At 35.9% G+C, this 21,490-nt stretch overlaps 2 protein-coding genes across 2 annotated transcripts; one reads left to right on the top strand and one right to left on the bottom strand.

The window, feature by feature from the left end:
• Positions 1-16,213: 16,213 nt before the first annotated feature.
• LOC122045729 (amino acid permease 3-like) lies at positions 16,214-18,415 on the top strand. The gene is made up of 6 exons (XM_042606078.1): positions 16,214-16,365; positions 16,493-16,619; positions 16,711-16,944; positions 17,017-17,110; positions 17,185-17,399; positions 17,487-18,415. The coding sequence occupies exons 2-6, from the start codon at positions 16,493-16,495 to the stop codon at positions 18,269-18,271; spliced, it is 1,455 nt and encodes a 484-aa protein (XP_042462012.1). The 5' UTR covers positions 16,214-16,365; the 3' UTR covers positions 18,272-18,415.
• An 827-nt stretch (positions 18,416-19,242) lies between these two features.
• LOC122048309 lies at positions 19,243-21,342 on the bottom strand. Its single transcript, XM_042609897.1, has 2 exons — positions 21,021-21,342; positions 19,243-19,319 (listed from the first exon to the last, which is right to left on the bottom strand). The coding sequence occupies exons 1-2, from the start codon at positions 21,340-21,342 to the stop codon at positions 19,243-19,245; spliced, it is 399 nt and encodes a 132-aa protein (XP_042465831.1).
• Between the last annotated feature and the right edge of the window lie 148 nt (positions 21,343-21,490).

The raw sequence follows: 21,490 nt of genomic DNA, 5'->3' as shown, positions 1-21,490 counted from the left end.
ATTGAGATCCGATCGTTGGTGATCGATAAAGCCGTTGTGAGCGTCTTCTTCAGCAGTTCTTCACCCGATACTTCTCCGATCTACATAGGGATTTCTCCGAGCTCTCACCACTAGTTATTGAAGGTTCTTGGAGGAAAGTGCTGGTGCACGTCCAAGTCAAGAGGTGATCTACGACAAGAAGAAGAAGCTAGGGTTAGGGTTTCCCGTGTAAATCTTATAAGATTTCAATTGTGTTTGCTTCCCTTTCTTTCTTCTTGTACTGAGAGTGTTGTAAGGCTTCTCCGCCTTCAGTAGTTACCGTAAAGGAATGTTTTCATAGTGGAGAGTGCTCGTGTGTGTGGATACTTGGATTAGTCACCTCTTCTTGAGGTGGATACCAAGTAAATCATTTGTGTTAGCGTTTTATTTTTGTTTCTTATTCTTTCTGCTGCATATCATCACCAAGAAGTAAGCAACGATGAGCTATTCACCCCCCCCTCCTCTAGCACATTTCGACCCTAACATCGCATGCTCAACCTTGAGCCTCTATCATATGATCACCCTTGAGCATATATTGTATACTCACCTTAGAACACCTATCCATCACAATGAAGATTTTTAATCTTCCATTGTTTCCCAAACTCATCCTTGAGCACTCATAACAATGAAGGCTCCCAACCTTTCATTGTTTCCTTGTCCAAAAAAAAATTTAAATCACATCTTTTAAGGAGAAACTCTCCCTCAAAATATGTCCCAAACTTCTATCATTCCACCAACAATGACTTGGAGTTCCTAAACCTTTAGAAAACCCAAAATTTAAAATTTTGAGGTTCAAAGTTCTACTTTAAAACTAAACCTCCTTCTAAACTCTAAATTAGTCTTCTTTAACCATTCCATTCTTTTTTTTATCAAGAAAAATTCTCTTAAATACTTATAAATGCATTTCAGAGGGTTAGAGATGGTTAACTTGACTAAATGTGGCTTAATGGACTGAAGTCAGACCATTTAAATCAAAATTAGCCTTCCTAATTTATTGATTTCAGCTACCAATCGATAACAGTCTCTTTGAATCGATTGAAATTGGGATTCAATCAATTGCAACCACCTTAATCGATCAGCTGATCGATTCAAGGGGTGCTTAATTGTTCACTTGATTGATTCAACGAGCCTCTGTGCTCGTGAAAACTCACTTTAATCGATCTGCTGATCAATTCTGCATGGTCCAATCAATCACTTGATTGATTCCGTTAGCCTCTATGCTCACGAAAATGGCTTTTAATCGATTCACACTTAGGTGAATCGATTGCTTGATCGATTGACATTTCTGAATTTTTCTAATTTCATTTTCATATCGAAATTCAGAAATCCCTAAATAATTCTACAAATTTTCAAAATCATGAAATTTTATGTAGACATTATTTATGTCATATACTATCAAGGAAAAATAGTTTTTTATGTAAATAACTCATATTTTTAAATATTGACACAAAATTAGAAACTATTGAAAAATTTCAATGTTTCACTTTACTTTGTGTCCAACTAATCAATGATGACTCCTATCAAAAGATAGACTTCACCAAGGTTTTCTAAAGTGGTTTTAAAATAATTTTCAAAATATAATTTCCAACCATGTTCCTTGGGCTAAATGCACATGACTTGTACACTAGCTTTTCCAATGATTGTGCTTCTCATAATCATTGTTAAGATGAAACTTAAACTAAAAAAGATGTATTAAATTAACACCTTGAGTTTTGCTCATCCTCTTAACATCTCACTTGTATCTAGTATGTCTCAAAAACACACATAAGTCAAGCCTATAGTTCTTGTGAGATGTACAATAGGTTTTTCCTAAAACTAAGGAATCATGCATATCTAAATAGGGATTTAAACTTTGATTTTCCAACCTAGGATGTCAATTGATGTCATTGTCCTTAATTACAAGGAATTTTAAAATAATGCATGAAAATGATTATGACATATATCAAATGCATATTTTTCAAAAAAAACTATCATGAATAATGATGTTTGTATGACATGACATATATTTTTTTATAAACATATATGAATGCTAAATATGATGTCATGACATATGATGGATACACAATCATGATAATTTTAGCATAAAGTAAATACCTAGTTTATCTATCTAAGTATTACTAACTAATCGCTAAATTTAAAAATAATATTTAGTGCCCTATCTCCTAAAGAAATTGTCAAAATCCTAACTTGACATTTCTTTGACTTCTAACCTAATTATGCCAATTTAATTAGGTCCAAATCTTCAAATTTTGACACATTTTATTCTTCCAAAGAGTAAACATTGATCCTTCATTTTCAAGGTGTAACAATATCTTGAAAATACCCCAAAGTGTCAACTTCATCAAAGTTAGGTTAATTACCTTTCCAATTATTAGAGTTGACACTCTCTAAATCCCTCTAGGGTGTAGAGAATATACTCTTAGGAACCCAAAACCTATTGGTGTTCCTTGGGTGATTAGGTACTCATTAGGGATAACTTCCCTTAATATCTTTCTAATGACCTTCCTAGGCTTCTTAGAAGCCTTGGTCACACTAGACTTCTCACGGTCAACTCTAGGGATAACTTCTTTTGTGATATTTTTAGTGACTTTCTTAGACTTCTTAGAAGTCTTAGTCACACTAGTCTTTTGAAGATTACTTTTAGGGATAACTTCCCTTGTTACCTTGACTTGACTCCTAGACCTAGGGTTAGTTCCATAGCTATATAAAACTCTATGGTATGAGAGTACATTATCTTTGGCTTTTGGTTTGTAACCCAAATCTCTCTTGACATTGAATGAGTCTTCCTTATCTACCCTTCGATCTTGTTCATTTGACCCTTTAAAGATATTTTCCTTTAGTTTAAGGGTCTTTTCTAATTTATCAAGTTTTGACCTCAAGACTTGATTTTCTCTCCTTAAATCCTTAAATTTAGTTTTTTCTTGATTTTCTTTTCCATTTTTATTTTTAGGAATATATCTAAAATCCTTATAATTCTTGCCCAAATTGTTATTTACCTTCCTAACCTTAGATGAGGTAGTTTTAGCATGAAATAATTTATAATTAACCCTAGATTTTTCATGCTTTCTATTTTCATGATAAATAGCATTAAAATGATAAAATTTAGATCTAGCATGTTCTTTATCATGACACAAAGAAATACCATTAACTAATGGTACCTTAATGTTATTCTTGAAAACTCCCTCCTTGACTTGAGCTTTCTCCTTTCTTCTTAGTCGAATATCTTTCCCTTGGACATTGGTTCCAATAATGTCATTTTTTATTGCAAGAAAAGCACACAATGTATTCCTTCTATTTATATACCACGGGGCCGATCTCCTTTGGCTTCTCCTTGCCCTTGGGTACCACTTAACCTTTTATCTTGGTCAACTTTGGGCACTTGCTCTTATATTGTTCATTTTCCCTACACTCAAAGAAAATGATATGATTTTTATTTTTACAAATTTAAATTGTTATACTTTCTTTGCTTATAGGGGTGACATATGATCCTTCTTCATTTGATCCAAAAGTAGATGCTTCTTCTTGCTCCCGTGTCAAATATTTACGCTCTCTCTCAATCCTTGAGGTGGATGCCTCTTCAATATCCTCCTTAGACATTGAGCATCTCTCAACTTTTGAATCCTTATGTATATGATACAAAGAGTTTCCCTCTTTGCATTTTGCTTCACTTTGCCCTGAGGTTAGATCTTAATGAAGCTTTGCCAATTTGCTTCAAAACTCCTTGGTGTCTTGAAATTCTCCAACTTTGCATAATATGGTGTTTGTCAATAGATTAACCAATAATTTTGTTACTTTGTTGTTTGCCTCACATCTCTTGATTTATTCATCATTCCATTTCTTCTTCTTGAGGAGCTTTCCTTTTGAATCTCTTGGAGCTTCAAACCCCTCCATTAGAGCAAATCATTGCTCTATCTCCATCATGAGAAAATTTTCAACCTTTCATTTCCAAAGGTTGAAGCTTCCAATGCCAAATAGTGGAGGCGCTCAGATATTATATCTGAATCCATCTCTAAACTCCATCTTTGAATTTGAGCTCCTTGATGATGAATCTTTGATTTTGAAATTAGGGCTTCAAACTTCAATGTCTTCTTCTTCCTCTAGCTTGCTACTCTCTCAGCTATTAGTCCAATGAAGAGCGACCTTGCTTTGATACCACTTGTTAAGACACTCCGACAAGCTAGAGGAGGGGATTAGCTCCAATCACTTCATCTATGATTTGTTGCAGCGGAAAACTAGAAGCAACACTAAAACCCTTGATTTTACTTGGTATCCATCTTCTTGAGGTGACTAATCTAAAGGTCCACTCTCATCACTCATAATATATTATGAAATCCTCCTTCTAGAAGGTGGAGAAGCCTTGTACAAACTCCAACATGAGAATACACGAGAAATACAATAAAAGATACAACAAGAGCAAGAAAATGAATACTACAATGAGGAACCTTTGCTCTTAATCTCTTATTGCTGCGGATCGCCTCTTAATGCTTAGAAATGCAGCAACACTTTGCTCTAAGAACTTTTAAGAATTGACAAAAAGAATCAGAGAAGAAGTTATTGCATTTAAATCTTTGTCGTCACCTTTATATACCGCGGATTAGAACTCCTAATCAATTGACCTTACCCCCAATAGATTGCCATATCAGATCCGAGCGCATTCAGCCATCCAAATCTCGTAATAGCTCTTTTCTTCATCACTTAATTGATTAGCCAATCGATTAGGGGGCTTCTTAATCGATCACACCAATCAATTATAAAGCTCATTATTTGCTTGCAGCTTCTCACAATTGATTACCTAATCAATCACGATATCACGCGGAAGCTACTGTCTTCATAAAAAACTCTTCTTTCAATTGATTAACCAATTGATTGAGTTAGCCTTGATTGATTAGCTAATCGATTTGAGCTCTTTCTATTTCACAAAGAAAATCTCCTAATCAACCACTTGATCGATTGACTTTCGATTGAATTGATTACCTGATCGATTTACCTTGCCTCTTCACGAAAGCCTTCCCAATTGATTCACTGATCGATTGAGCTTCAACCAATCGTTTGCTCCAACCCTAACTCATTCAATCTCAGCCTAATGTTCCCTTGCCTAACATTTTGATCAACCATGACCTGTTGAAACTTCTTTACCAATTGTCCGATCAACCTTTTGACCCACTCTAACTTTACCAACTTTCTATTAGACTTTCGATCACCAAATGCGGTAATCCTTGGCCTACTTAAAATTTTCTCTTTCCTAACCGTAGTTAGAGCTTTCCTTTGCCAACATGCAATCCTCCATGATTCACTTGGACTTGTTTTGCTAACGTGTGTTCCTCCTTGACCCAGTTGGACTTTCCTTTACCAACGTGAAGTCCTTCTTGACCCACTTGGACTTGCCTTTGCTTAACCGCAATTAGGACTTTCCTTGCCAATGTACGGTCTTCCTTGACCCACTTGGAATTTCCTTGCCAACGTGCAGTCTTGTTTGACCCACTTAGATTTTCTTTTACCTAACCACAGTTGTGACTTTCCTTTGCCAACGTGCGGTCATCCTTGATCTATTTAGACTTTCCTTTACCTAACCCTCAAGTTAGAACTTTACCCTTGCCTAACCCTAGTTAGGACTTTATTATTGTCTAACCCCTAATTAGGACTTTACCATTGCCTAACCCCTAGTTAGGACTTTACCAGTCAAGTATCAGTCCTTCATAAGCTACTTGACTTCTCTCTCATATATCCCACAATATATTGTTGAAACATGTTGTCCACAACATATTGTCCAAACTTTGAAACTCAAGCTCGAATTCACTCGAGTTTAGTTAAACTAGTCAACCTTGACCCGGAGAATGATTACACCAACAATCTCCCAACACTGTAGTCATATACAATAGACTTTTAAATCAATTGTAGAAATCTAATTGGTAAAACTAATCGATTTTCATATGGTATTAATTGATTAATAAACCTAATTTTGAGATATTAAGGCCGATTAAGTGATTATCTATTCAATTAAAGTTTCTAGGGATTTCTTCGATCTATCTACACACGTACTACTAAATTGAACTATTGTGTAGGGCCAAAGGAAGCCATTGTAGATAGGTTTAGTGTATTTTATATAAATAGACATATATCTATAATAAAAGTAATTGATCAAAAGGAAAATTCCTTTTATGCCAGATATATATTCATAGTAGCCTACAAGTATAGAATAAAATTTATTTTCTTTAGATCATGCATAAAATATGTTGGCCCAAAGGAAGACATATTGTGTGTTAAATTAAAGTAGTTGTAAGCTATAGATCAAAAGTGTTGAATTATGCGCATAAGAGGTTGACTCAAAGGAAGACTCATTATGTGTCCAATTAAATTTTGAGTTATATTAGACAGTACCGCTAACAAATTATATTTTAGTCCATAGAATAAAGTGCAATGTTGTGTTTGGTATCTCATTAAGAGCCAATTTATATGCATCTAAAATTAATTGATTATTTTATTTACATAATTTTATTCATGTTCTTGGTTTTAATTAAATCATGAACTTATATAGTCTACACTTTTTTTTTAAAATTTCAGTGTAATATGTTACTGCCAGTATGAATAACATCTCCACACTAATTGATTCAAATTTTACTGAATGGAAAGAGTACGTTGTCATAGTCTTAGGTTGTATGGAGTTAGACTATGCATTAAGACATGATCACATCGGACCCTTGACTAGTGCTAGCACTATAGGGCAGAAGGCTGAATTTGAAAAGTGGGAGTGATCGAATCACATATGTCTAAGTATCATGAGACTTTCCATTCTAACACCAATTAAAGACTCAATAACCGAGAGAGAGGATGTTAAGAGTTTCCTTAGCCAATTAGTAGACCATTTCATGGCTAACGAAAGTTTGAGACTACCACACTTATTTTGAAGTTGGTAACTATGCGGTATAATGGCAAAGGAAACATCAGGGAGTCAATTATGGAGATGCCTAATATCGCCATAAGTCTAAAAGCATTTAAACTTGATACATTTGAATTTATGTTAGTGCATTTCGTCTTAATGTCTCTACCTATGTGATTTACTACTTTTAAGATTTCATATAATACTCAAAAGGAAAATAGATATTAAATGAGCTAATAGCTCAGTGCATGCAAGAAGAGGAGAAATTGAGACGTGAGACACTTGAAAGTGCTCACCTAGCATTTGGTTCCTAAGGTTTAGGCAAGAAGAGAAAGAGAATCAATAAAGAAAAAGAAAATAAACTATAGTTCTGGGAGTGTTGGCTATAAGGAGCAAAAGAAACAGAATAAGAAATCTACTTATTTCTTCTGCAAGAAGAAAGATTATATGAAGAAAGACTATCCCAAGTATGCCAACTAGCATGTAAAGAAGGATAAAATTCTCACTGTTATTAGTTCAGAAGTTAATTTGGCTATTATCCCCATTGACACTTGGTAGATAGATAACGATGCTATATCTCACATAAGTGTTACTATGTAGAATTATCTCAGGAGCCAACTTCCAACTGATTGTAAAAGATACATCTATACGAGGAATAAAAAGAAGATTAAAGTCGAGTCGATTAGCAGTTTTAGGTCTTATTTAGGAATCGATGTCTTTTTGAATTTAGAAAATATATTTATTATACCATCTTTTCGATAGAATTTAATTTCAATTTCTTTTTTAGACAAATCAGGTTATTCTTATTCATTTAGTATAAAATTTTCAGTATTTTTTTTAATTCAGTATTGGTTGATAATGGTTCCTTGGTTGATAAGTTTTATAAATTAAACATCATAACTCCTAAGGATGACAAAATGATTATGTATAGTATAGGTATGAAACATAAATTGACTGACAAAAATTCGTCCATATTGTGGCATAAGTATTTAGGATATATATCCAGACAACACCTACAAAGATTAATGCCATATAGAATTCTTGATTCCCTTGACATGTCAGACTTTGATATCTACATAGAGTATGTTAAAGGAAAGACAACTAACAAAAGGAATAAGGGATCAATGCAATGTAGTGACGTCTTAGAGCTAGTACATACGAATGTTTGTAAATCATTCCCTAAGATATCTTGGAATAGTCAAATATATTTTATTAGCTTCTTAGATGACTACTCTTGATTCGACGATTTATACCTTATTCATAGAAGTCACACTCTTTGGACATATTCAAGATTTTTAAAACAGAAATTAAACTTCAACTAGGTAAGAAAATTAAAGTCGTTCGATTGGACCATGAAGCTGAATATTACAGTCTATATGATGGATCAGGTGAATAACGTCCAGGACCTTTTATGAACTACCTTGCTGAGTATGAGATTGTACCTATGTATATCATGCCTGGTACACCCAGTCAAAATGATGTAGCTGAATGATACAATCGAACCCTAAAAGATATGGTAAAAAGTATGATGACTTTTACTTCTTTACCTGAGTCTTTATGGAGTAAAGTACTTAAGACTATACTTTACCTACTTAATAGACTTCCTAGTAAGGCAGTAATTGAAACTCCATTAGAGATGTGGGCGGGTAGGAAGCCTAACATTAGACATTTACATGTCTGAGATTGTCTAGCTGAGGCTAGGCCTTATAGACCTAATGAAAAGAAATTAAACTAAAGAATAGTTAGCTATAATTTTGTAGGTTACTTTGAGAAATCTAGGGTGTACAAATTTTATTATCCCTGTAAGAGATTCTTTTCAAAATGGGAAATGTCAAATTCATTGAGGATAGTAAGAGTGATGAAATCAAGGAAGTATCTTTTGAGGAAAATGTTAGCTATTCTTTTGTGGTCACTACTAGCATGATAAGTAATAGTATGGCTACCATACCAAATATTATGGATATTACACATCCAGTGAGTGTAACCAAGATATTCCCATGACATCTCCAATATAATTGGAGGAGTCGCCACTGAAATTGAGGTATTGTCTCATATTGATGAACACATATCTCAACCACCTCAAGTATAAGTGTCTTTAAGGTGATCTATGAGAGAACGGAGAACTACAATTTCTCATGATTATGTTTATCTCCAAGAGCATGATTTCGACATAGGGTTGAAAAGTAATCATGCATCTTTCCAAGAAGTCAAACAATACTCTAATATTGAAAGGTGGATTAACGTCATGCAAGAGTTGTAGTCTATGACAGACAATGATATTTGGGAACTTATCGAATTGTCTGAAGGTAAGAAACATGTTGATTGTAAATGTATATTTAAAACCAAGTAGGATTTAAGGGGCAATGTTGAAAAGTATAAGCCCCATCTTATTGTCATGAGATTCACTTAGAAGGAACACATTGATTATAAGGAGACTTCTTACCTGTGTCGATGAAAGACTTCCTTAGAATAATCATGACACTTATAGCTCATTGTGATTTAGAGCTATACTAAATGGATGTAAAGATTATGTTTCTCAATAGAGACATTGAGAAGTCTATATATGTGATGCAATCAGAGAACTTTGAGTCATCAAATTCAAATTACCTAGTATGTAGGTTAAAGAAGTTTATTTATGGTTTAAAACAGACGCCCTATCAGTGGTACCAAAAATTTGATCAAGTGGTTATCTCATTTGGATTTAAGAAGAACCCCGTTGATCAATGCATATATATCAAGTTTAGTAGGAGCAAGTTTGTTATACTTATTTTGTACATGGATGATATATTGCTTGCGAACAATAATAAAGGTCTACTATATAAAATCAAGTCATTTTTATCTAGTAATTTTGAAATGAAAGGTCTTGATAAAGCATGTTTTATTTTAGGCATACATATCTGTAGTGATCATTCAAGAGGTATTCTTTGACTTTAACAACAGACCTATATTAAAAAGATACTTATAAGGTATGACATGCAGAACTGTACATCTGGTGACACACCTGTGTCAAGAGGTGACAAGCACTACAAGAAAATAGATCTATAGTGGTGAAAAATGTCATCATTAAATGTTTAAAACCCATTGTAAAATAATTTTAATGATAGGAAATTGTCGGTCAAGGACCTTCATTATTGCACTTCTAGGTAAAGGTAATTAATGATGGGACATCTCATATTTAGTGATGAGATTATACTATCATTAAAATTAATTTAAATGAAAAAATAGGTCATCATTATACTACCATTTGCCTCTTATTAAATAATATTTTAATGACAATACATCTCCTCATTATATCATCATTTACCCCTCACTAAATATCAATCTAACAATAAAACTACCCCTCATTAAATCATTAATTAATTACCTTCATTAACTTTTTTTTAATTATGATGAAATTTATAATAATTTTTTATATGAATTTATCATTATATTAAAAGATGAAATTACTAATAAAATATATATGAATTCTGGAACAGGTAATTTTGTTGAAAAAAATATTTTATATAAGCAACTACATCTATATCTATTCAAATGTTCAAAATATACAGAATTATAATTTGTTCCATAATATGAGTTTCATTTTGATGGATACTTGAAGTCTTTCCTAATATCTACTCCTTGGAGTACAAAAAATATTTGAGAACCATAAACGGTGATCACTTGATAGTTGCTTCAAAATATCATGTACTATATAATTTCCTAATCGATTCATGCTTGAATTCTTCTTTGAAGCACAACATCTGATTATGGTAGCCTATTAACTCTCATCAGTGTGTCATCTGTAAAATATAAATAGAAAAAATTAATTAAAATAAAGATGTACTCAAATGATTAAATGTCCAGGTCTAAAAATACAAGTATTATATAACAATTGCAACACTAGTCATCCAAAGATGATGCCATTTGTTAATTGACCCTAGTCATCCAAAAATGATGTCATCTTTTAATCAACACTAGTCATCCAAAAATACATCATAGGTATTAAACTCACCTTCACCATACATTGTAGGTGCATATGAAGTTGGTTGGTTTTCATTCTCGATTTTGGCTAATCTACTTTCAATTCCATCCATGCGTCTCTTAAAGTTATTATTTTCTTCTTCCTTCTCATGGAGCTTAGCCTCAAGATCTTTTATATAAGCAACTTGTGAACAATTAAAATATTTTCTTTTCATTCCACCTCCGAAACCAAAGACATGGCTATAACATTGTGGTCCAAAACACTTTTCAACAACCTCAATATATGAGAGTGATGCATTAGATTGAACAATCTTCACAATATCATCCTACAAAGGTCCATCACTCATGTCATTTCAATAAATGATAAAAAAACAAATTTTGGTTAAAAGATTAAGTAGTGATAGTTACATATTTTTCTTTCGCTTCTGGCTAAACAAACTTTCCATTTTTATGTCGAGTCATTTTTATGTCCAAGTGCTTTCAACATAGCCAATAAATCTTTATCATTTCTCAATGGCTTACCATCTCCATCCGTGACTTTGACACCAACAAGACAGATGTTAATGAACTTTTTACATATATATTCAAGATGTCCGAGAAAGAACTATCATCTATAAAATCTCTTTCTTTTCATTCATCTTCCTCAAAATGCACAATAAGAGTATGGGTTGAAACTCCACCTTTTGGAAGAAGAAAAATCACATTTTACAAGTGTATCAATATATTTTCACTTAAAAATAGAGGGTGTGACCTAAAAATGTAGGAGTTATAAATTACAATGTCTACATAAAGTTTAGAGGTTTACTAATGCTTCCTTGATTGTCGATGTATTGAGCTCCTTGCTCTTCAACTTGTAACCTCTGAATCCCCCCGATGCTCTTGTTGGCTGACATATTTCTTGGAAAACAACAAATCAGATAATTCAAGCATGAAATAATTATATTAACCATTAAAATTTTAGAAAAAATATAAGATATCAGTTTAGCAAAGAAAGTATCAGTAGAATCTCCAACATGCCTCGTTTTATGTCTATATCCACGCTCCTTGGCTAATTTTCCATGTGCTAACAATTTTACAAGCTTCCAGATGTTGCCTACACTACTTTTTGCAAGCATTGTTATCATCTGTTAAGATAAGCAATGTAATAGATTGGTACAAATAGTAAAAATATGAAATGAACCAGAATGAATAAACAACTAACACATAAAAGAACGAACATATTTACCAAATAAGAATAGCATAAAAAAACAAACATGATAGGTTGGCAATACTTCTTCAAATTGCAATTCGCTTTCTCTTTCTTTTGTTTATTGGTAAGTCAACTATTAGTGGCTTCAAATTTGTTCTTTTCCAAATGTTTTGACCATTTATGTCAAAGGAAGTTGGACCACCACAATCAAAATTGAAAGATTCAGTATGTTGATATGCTTCACCAAAATCATCTACATTATTGCTTTTGTCCTCTATTGGTTGTAGCATCTCATATAGATCCCGAGGTTGTGTCTTAACAACAACATGCCAACCTTTATTGATGCTGCCAATGACATAAAACACTTGTGAAGCTTGATTGGCCAGAATAAAGGGTTCATTTGTTTTCAAAATACGATGGCAATTAATGCTTGTGAATCCATATTCATCTATTTTGGTTCCTTTCTCATTATCATGCACATCGAACCATTTACAGCAAAATAAAACTACTCATTTTCTATTAAGATACTACAGCTCAAGAATCTCTATCAATACTCCATAATAGTCAACATAATTCTTCTCACTACCTATATCATCGATTACACTACCTATAATTCTTCTCATTGATCATTGAAAAAACTCAATTCTTGCTCAAAAGAATCTACAACAGATTGATAGGCAACACAACAAACTAATAGTGGGAACAATAGGTGATAAGAATGAAACAATTAGCCAAAAGAAACTAGATAAAGAGTCAAAGATACCATTGTAAATAAATTAAAAAGACACTAAGTCGCTGCCTTACAGGGCAACAATAGCTTCACGAGCAGCGACGTCACTACTTGGCTAGGTGGCCACGCTGCTTGGCGAGGCGACATCGGTACCTGGTGAGGCGGCATAACTACCTAGCGAGGCCATCGCTACCTGGTGAGGCGGCATAGCTACCTGGCGAGGCCATCGCTGCCTAGCTGGGCGACATCGTTGCCTGGTGAGGCAATGACCTCTTCGGAGGCTTTGATTGAGATTTTTTTGTTTTGTGGAACAGGAAAAAATTAGGTTTAGGTTTACCTTTGATTGAGCTTCCTTAGTTGTTGCTGAGAGGGAAGCAGACAAGGGCGTAACTTCGACTTCCAGAAAGGGAAGGAGATGAGGGTTGCACCGTTATAGAGAGGAGAAGGAAGCGCCACTGCAGAGAGGAGAAGGAAGGATGGCGTAGCTTTGACTTACAGAGAGGGAAGGAGTCAAGGAGATGAGTGAGGCGTACCACTACGGAGAGGATAAGCCGATGTACCGTTGGCTTGTTGTGGAGAGGATTCGGAGACACGTTTAGGGCATCTCATATTTTATAACTCATTGTATTTTTTTTTTGTTAACGCCAAAAAATAATAGGTAATTATGAGGAGAATTATTTTGTATTCAATTAATGACAGGATTTGTTATCTATAGCTATGACATTAAGAATTCATTACTAATAATGTAACTCTTTAACAATGCTTTTTTTTTTACCCTCATAAAAACTTCAAAAATTATGCTTTTAGTGACCATTTTTTCATACCCTCATTAAGTTTTTGTCATTATAAATCAATTTTCTTGTAGTAAAGTTTAGCTTGTAGCAATGTCTATGACTTGAACTTGAAATAAAGGAGATGGAACAATTCTCATATGTGTCAGTAGTGGGAAGTCTCATGTATGCACAGGTTTGTTAGTAACCCATAACTGTCGCATTGGAAAGTAGTAAAGAGAGCGATGAGGTATTTGTAAAAAACTAAAGGACACATGCTCATGTATCGAAGGTCAGATCACTGGAGGTGATTGAATATTCAAACTCCTATTTTGCGGGATGCTTGAATAACAGGAGGTTTATTTCAAACTATATTTTCATACTTGCTAAAGAGGTTATATCTTAGAAGAGCATCAAGCAGATGCTAGTAGTCACTTCTAATATGAAGTAGAGTTGGTAGCATGCTACGAAACATCTAATTACTGTATTTGGCTGCGAAACTTCATCACAGTGTTGTAGATTGTTGATGACATTGATAAGTTATTGAGGATCAACTATGATAATAAAGCTGCAGAAATGTATGTCAAGAACAACCGTCGTTCATCAAAGTCCAAGCACATCAACATCAAGTTTCTGGATGTTAAAGAAAGACTTCAGAGTCATTAGATCATGATAGAGCATATCAGCACAGATTCTATATTGACCGATTCACTCACCAAAGACTTTGTGCCTAAGGTGTTTCATAAGCATATTATGGATATGAGAGTTTTTCTTATGGAAGAACTCATCTAGTGAAAACCTATATTTATTGCTCTATATTAATAAAGATAAATATATTTTTTTGATTATTGTATGTACTTAAAGTTTAAAATATTAATTGAAATTTATATGTTTGTCTAACACTCTAAGTATGGTATCATGATTTACTACTACTGGTTAACATTTGATGTTTGTAAATATGATACAGATTCTATTTAGAATTATAAGGCTTGGATCATGATTTGCTATTGCAGTTTAACATAAAATTTTAATAAATATGATCAGACTCTTTTGAGTCACTTTGGACTAGTTGGAAATTGACGTATACTGATTAATTTCATATAATTTCTATTCTACATCTCCACATCTTGATTTATATCATTAATGACATTGATGTTGTGATTATTGTTGAGGCACAAGCATATATATAGATATGATATCTTTAGTTTTATAACAATAAAGTTGATGGACCAGATTATTTGGGATACTCTATAACGATAAAGTTTGATATCAACTAAAGTTTTACTTGTATTTCATATACAACTCACAAGTAGCTCAAGTGGAAGATTATTGCTTATTATCTCTAATTGTTGGGCTTAATTGTAAGTTGTACATATAAGTACAAACTGAACCTATTAAAGTGATCTAACTTAAGTTTATTGGATTTCAGGTTATTGGATACAAATTTAATGTTTAGAACCTTTTAGCCCAATATGTTATCATTTATGGGTTGATAATGGATCGAAGTGCCTATATAAGGGAGAGGTCCCCAAAGGGTTACGACATCTTGATATCTTCCTTCATTCCTCATTAACGAAGGTTTGCGGTGGCGTCATCCTAATTCTCTTGGAGGATCTTCCTCTCGCTTCTACTTCATCTTTTTTATAAGGATCACTCAGATGATGCTAAAGGATATGGATCATAACACTTCAATCAAGTTTTTTGTCATTGGTTTATGCTTTCTTATTGTTATGTCATATTCTTTGTTGAAACAAAGATCCATGCTTCATGTTGTTTTATCTCTATTTGATTTTTTTATTTGTTCTTAGAAATCATGAGGTTAGAGAAATCATGAACCTATCATGTGAGGGTTTGGTAGCATGGTCTAGTTGTTGCTTCATCATACGCCCATCAAAGAAATGATAATAACACTCGAATTAAACTATTATTCGTTCAATATCTCATAGAAACTCATTTAATTTTACTCTATTCATTCTAAACACTTAATTGGGGGTGAACATTCGATTAATTCAATTCATAAATTAACTGAATTAATCAAAAATTAATTTAATATTGACTAACTGAATCGAATCAAAATTTTATTAAAATCGAATTAAATTAAAATTCAATTATTTTAATTAATATTAAATTAATTAAATTTATTTTAAAAATAATAAAAAAATTATATAAAATTAATATCAAATTAATCGATCACTTTTGACATAAGATTTTTCACTTGAACACTTACAATAATTTGAAAGAGTAATATAACCCAAGTAACATGGAGTTAATTATGACTCTGGACAACAAACGTTGCTCTTTTCTTTTGCTTATCAGTCTCTGAATGTTGCGCGCGCTCTCTCCTTCACGACACAATCTAATGTATTTAAAATCATTTCAAAAAAATCTCCATCTAATAATAATAATAATAATAATAATAATTATTATTATTATTTAACTTAGTCCTTTAGTTAAAGTTATTACATTTTGCACCCTATAGTTTACTCTCTATCAAATTTATTATTATAATAAATTAAATTTATATTATTATTATTATTATTTTAATAAAAAAGGAATTGGTTTAATTTATAATTTATTAAGAACCCTAATCCTGCGCGTCTGTTCATCCACGTGGAAATGTCTGCACAGAATGTAAGCATTAATGGCGACTGAAACTGTCCTCTGGTTTCCTCTCTATATATTAATGTCCGCAGGGCTTCTCACTCTTCACAATTAAGAGCGGACAAGACAGAACTGGTCGAACTCTTCTTCCTCTCCTTCCTCCTAAAATTCTCATATTTCCACTTCGCATCGCTCAACTCGGCGGAGAAGCTTGCAAAAGGTATGGATAAAACGATTCCGCCTTCTCCTCCTTCAGGCTTTTCCGACTGTTTCTTGTTGTGATCTGTATCTTTCTGGAGAAAAGATTGGAAAAATTATCGCCTCTGATTTGATTTTGTGGTGAGAAGATGGGGGAGAATGGAGCGGCGAAGGGCTACCAGCAAGCTGCTTTCGCTACCATGGATGTCTCGCTGGAGCACGGCAATGGCGGCGGCGGCAAGTGCTACGACGACGACGGGCGGCCCAAGAGGACTGGTAAAGATTCGATCTTGGTGTCTTTTTATTTCTTGTTCTTGGCGCAAAATTCGATCTTTGGGGGAAAAACCGTTTTCGTCGACGGTTTCAGGGACGTTGTGGACGGCGAGCGCGCATATCGTGACGGCGGTGATCGGCTCCGGCGTGCTGTCCCTGGCGTGGGCCATAGGGCAACTCGGCTGGGTCGCCGGCCCTATCGTCATGCTCCTCTTCTCCTTCGTCACCTACTACACCTCCACGCTCCTCGCCGACTGCTACCGCTCCGGCGACCCCGTCACCGGAAAACGCAACTACAATTACATGGACGCCGTCCACGCCTACCTCGGTGAGTTCGCCGCCTCTCCGCCGCCAAGGAGACAACTTTATTTTACTTTACTCATCTCTTCCCATGTCACAGGCGGCGTAAAGGTCAATCTCTGCGGACTCATCCAGTACACCAACCTCTTCGGCGTCGCCATTGGCTACACCATCGCCTCCTCCATTAGCATGATGTGAGTGGAATCTCCCCTGAAAACACTATTCCGGCGCCGATCTATCGCCTCTTCCTCAATTCTCCATGAAACAGGGCCATAAGGAGGTCGGACTGCTTCCATGAGAAAGGCCACAAGAACCCGTGCCATGCCTCGAGCACTCCGTACATGATCATCTTCGGCATCGTGGAGATCTTTATCTCTCAGATCCCCGACTTCGATCAGATTTGGTGGCTCTCCATCGTCGCCGCCGTCATGTCCTTCACCTACTCCTCCATCGGCCTCAGCCTCGGCGTCGTCCAAGTCGTCCGTAAGTCATCGGAACCTCTCTCTCTCTCTCTCTCTACCCTCCCCTGTTCCGTGGCCTGACCCGTCTCCTCTGTTGTTTCCGGCACAGAGAACAGAGGCTTCAAAGGAAGCCTCACCGGAATCAGCGTCGGAGCCGTCTCTCCGATGAAGAAGGTGTGGCACAGCCTCCAGGCCTTCGGCGACATTGCCTTCGCCTACTCCTTCTCAAACGTCCTCATCGAAATCCAGGACACCATCAGGGCGCCGCCGCCGTCGGAGGCGAAGGTGATGAAGAAGGCCTCGCTGGTGAGCATCATCACCACGACTCTGTTCTACATGCTGTGCGGGTGCATGGGCTACGCCGCCTTCGGAGACAACGCGCCGAGCAACCTCCTCACCGGCTTCGGCTTCTACGACCCCTTCTGGCTCCTCGACGTCGCCAATGCCGCCATCGTCATCCACCTCGTCGGAGCCTACCAGGTCTTCTGCCAGCCTCTGTTCGCCTTCTTCGAGAAGTTGGCGTCGGCGAGGTGGCCGGAGTCCAGCTTCATCACCCGCGAGATCTCCCTGCCGCTGGGCTACAAGCTGAGCCTCTTCCGGGTGGTGTGGCGCACGGCGTTCGTGATGCTGACGACGCTGATCTCGATGCTGATGCCGTTCTTCAACGACGTGGTGGGGCTGCTGGGCTCTTTGGGCTTCTGGCCGCTGACGGTCTACTTCCCGGTGGAGATGTACATCGTGCAGAAGAGGATCCCGCGGTGGAGCACGCAGTGGGTGTGCCTGCAGACGCTGAGCATGGCGTGCCTGGTGATCTCTGTGGCGGCGGCCATCGGCTCCGTCGCCGGAATCGTCACCGACCTGGAAGTCTACCGCCCGTTCAAGAGCGAATCCTAAGTAATTGTATTTACGACTCTGTTTCTTTCAACATATGAATATTGTCGTTTACTGTCGGAAAATGTAGTGGAGCTTAGTTTTTGAATATCAAAAAATAAAAATAAATAATAAATTTCATGTATTTATTGCATGATATTATTATTAGTATTGATCTTTTCCATCTTAATTGTTTATTCATTTTTCTATTTACAAAGTATATATATATATATATATTTAAAAAGAATAAATTAATAAAAGGTGTCATAGTTTGTTTCGTACACTTCGCCGATTTACTCTTAACTGCTGAGCAAAAACATTGCTTCATGTAAGATTATTGATAAAATTCGGGTAAGGTTCTTATAGTATTCATGGGCAAAGCGGTTATCAGTAAATCAAATCTGACGTCTTCCTCGATCTCACCCTCCTCACCTTCACCTTTTCCACCTTGATTTCTTTGGCCGTCTTTCATAAAGTTTCGCTAGTCATGTGTGTCAAAGGAAGGAAGGAGCTTGGAGTCCTTTCAGATTGCAATTGCAAAAGACATTCTTGAGCTAACAATCTACCATGAAATGATTCAAGAGTCGATTGACGCTATCATATTGAGGGTCTAAATTTACAAGAACAAAACAATTTTAATTTTGGTCTAAACACCTTATAGTTGTAGTCTAGGACAGCTAGATTATTGGTGAATGTTTCACTGTAATTGCATTAGAGTTGCAACATGAGGCTCAAGAGTGATGTAAATGCTCAATAAGTCCCTCCCATACTTGACGAGAACTTCTCTTGCTAGTGTGGCAAAAGGTGAATACGTTTACCTTCAACATTTTCACCAGTCCAACCTAGGACCAACACGGAGAAAATAAATCACGATAACTGAGAAGACAAGTGGCATGTGGGGTGAGTTTACACGGATTGCAGGGATTTACGCCCCGCCAACCTCAAGATTCGACACCAAGACCGTATGTGGCAATCAGAACTTCTCTTGATAGTGGTCAAAGACGAATACGCTTTCCCCCAATGCCCCCGCCAGCCTGCCCAGGACCAACACAGAGGAGGTAAATCACGGTGACTGAGAAAGCAAGTGACAGATGGGGTGAGTTTACATAAATTGTAGGGATTTAAGCCCCGCCAATCCCGAGATTCGACTCCAAGACTTCATGTGACAATCAACCTACCACTTACCAACTTAGTTAAACCCGTGAGGACAAAACTTCTCTTAATAGTGAATGCATGATAGGAGGCCGACGGAGAGGAATAGAAACGTAGAATTTTATAATGTGTGAGGGTCTGTGACGATATCTCCCTTCACCTCAAATCAACTATATACGCAAAGAAAAAATAATTAGAGAGCTAATATTCAATTTTAATTGAGACGAATTAGTTAGAGATTGAGTTTCGAGTATGCATAGTTTATATTTTAGATTTATCTGATAGATAACTGAAAGAAAAGATGAGTTTAATCAGACAAAATCTAAACTTTTAAATTAAAAAAAATAATAATAAACATATAAACTATCAACTCTTCTCAAATCTCAATCTTCGCGTTCTATATCTATCTAAAGATTCAAATTTATCCAAAATCAAAATAACATAATAATTGAGAAAAACTAAAAGAAAAAAATCTTTATGAAAAATTTGGAGTTGAGGGATCTGAATGGAAGCAAGTGGTTGGGTGGTGGGGGTCCAACTCTTCTCCGCCATCCTGTTACTCTCCTGCGTGCGTTAGCTTTTTTGATCGGTAAAGTAAAAAAGTGGCAGTGAGCGATTTGATTTTGAGGTTTGCCGCCCGCTTCTAACCCTACTTACTAAACCCCACAGTTCTCAACCCTTAAACCCTTTTGACCCCACACCTCATCACTTTCTTCTCCTTATCTTCTTTTCAATGGAAGATTTGACTCCAAATGAATTTGATAGCCATCCAATTATCTTAGATGGGTTGTTGATTCGTCGATTCCATGGTGGAGGATCTAGACAAGGATGAATCGTCAAATCCTTTGTTTCTTTTACTCCATTTTGTTTGAGAAAAAGTAACTTTTATAGGGTCAAGATTCTAGTATCTTACAACCATATTGTTCGATGGCTCTTAATTTTTCTTGGGATATCTTGTTAGATTGTGTCTCAAAATTAGATTCTGCCTTTTAATATTTATATTGATTATTAATTAAATTCGAGTCATCTCGAAGCATTATCAGCGTTGATAGAACTAGTTGAACTTGAAGGACCAACTATATATATTGGCCGGAGTGATTGATCTAGATGAGAATATTGAGTTAGATAAACTAAATAACTTGGTTGAGGTACTCGAGTTAATCGAAATATGGATCGATTGGTATAAATAGATTATACAAATAAGATGAGCCAACTAAATTATTTACTTGTAAATGAGGCAATTTAAAAAAAAAACATTTTTTTGGAATAATTTCTTAATAAAAACTAATGAAGGGAGTAGATAATTTTTAGAACATCCATATCAAATTTTTTTATTTAAAATGTATAATTAAGAATAAAAAATTTATTTTATTAAATGTAGATATCTATTTTTCATTACACTATATACCATCTTTCTTATTTTTTTTTTCTCTTTTTTATAATACTTAGGAAATGGATTTAAAGAAGTATTATTAAAATTTAGGAACGGAATAGAGTACCATATTTAAAGAAGTATTAGATATGATGATCGTCTTTTTAATAAAAAAGTACCATATTTAAAAAATAATTTGAGTGGCTTGTCTAATCGAGCCATGTGACAGGCAAGACATGATCTATTGACCTACTTGCTCAACTTGATCGAGTTGTATCGACTTAGCGGTCGACTCAAGTTTAGGAGGAGCCTCTCCACAAGCGCGTTGGTGGTGTTGGCGGCGGCTGGACAAGGAGCTGGTTGCTAAGCGGAGGCCATGGCCATGGCAGCGACGGTGGTGAACCGGGTACGAGACAGCGGAGGGCGGCGAGCAGCGCTGCCGTGGCCTGCGGCAGTGCAAGGCGCACTTGCAGTCGCGGTGGTACGGCCGCCGGTCGATGCCGGAGAACGAGGCGGAGATGCATCCCTCGAAGATGCGGCGGAGAAACCCCTCTGCTGCTCCGGCGGCCATCGCCGCCACTGGTTCTCGCTGGATATGTCTTCCACGATATGCTCTGCTTTCTCGCTTCCAGCTCCATTTGTAGCTACTTGGATTAAATTAATTAATTAATTAGATGGATTGGAAATTTACGCATAGAGATTAACGAAACTTGTGGAGA

Source organism: Zingiber officinale, chromosome 2B (genome assembly GCF_018446385.1).
Source record: "Zingiber officinale cultivar Zhangliang chromosome 2B, Zo_v1.1, whole genome shotgun sequence".
Lineage (NCBI taxonomy): Eukaryota > Viridiplantae > Streptophyta > Magnoliopsida > Zingiberales > Zingiberaceae > Zingiber > Zingiber officinale.
The sequence above is the reverse complement of the archived record's forward strand: the minus strand, read 5'-3'. Positions and strand labels throughout refer to the sequence as shown.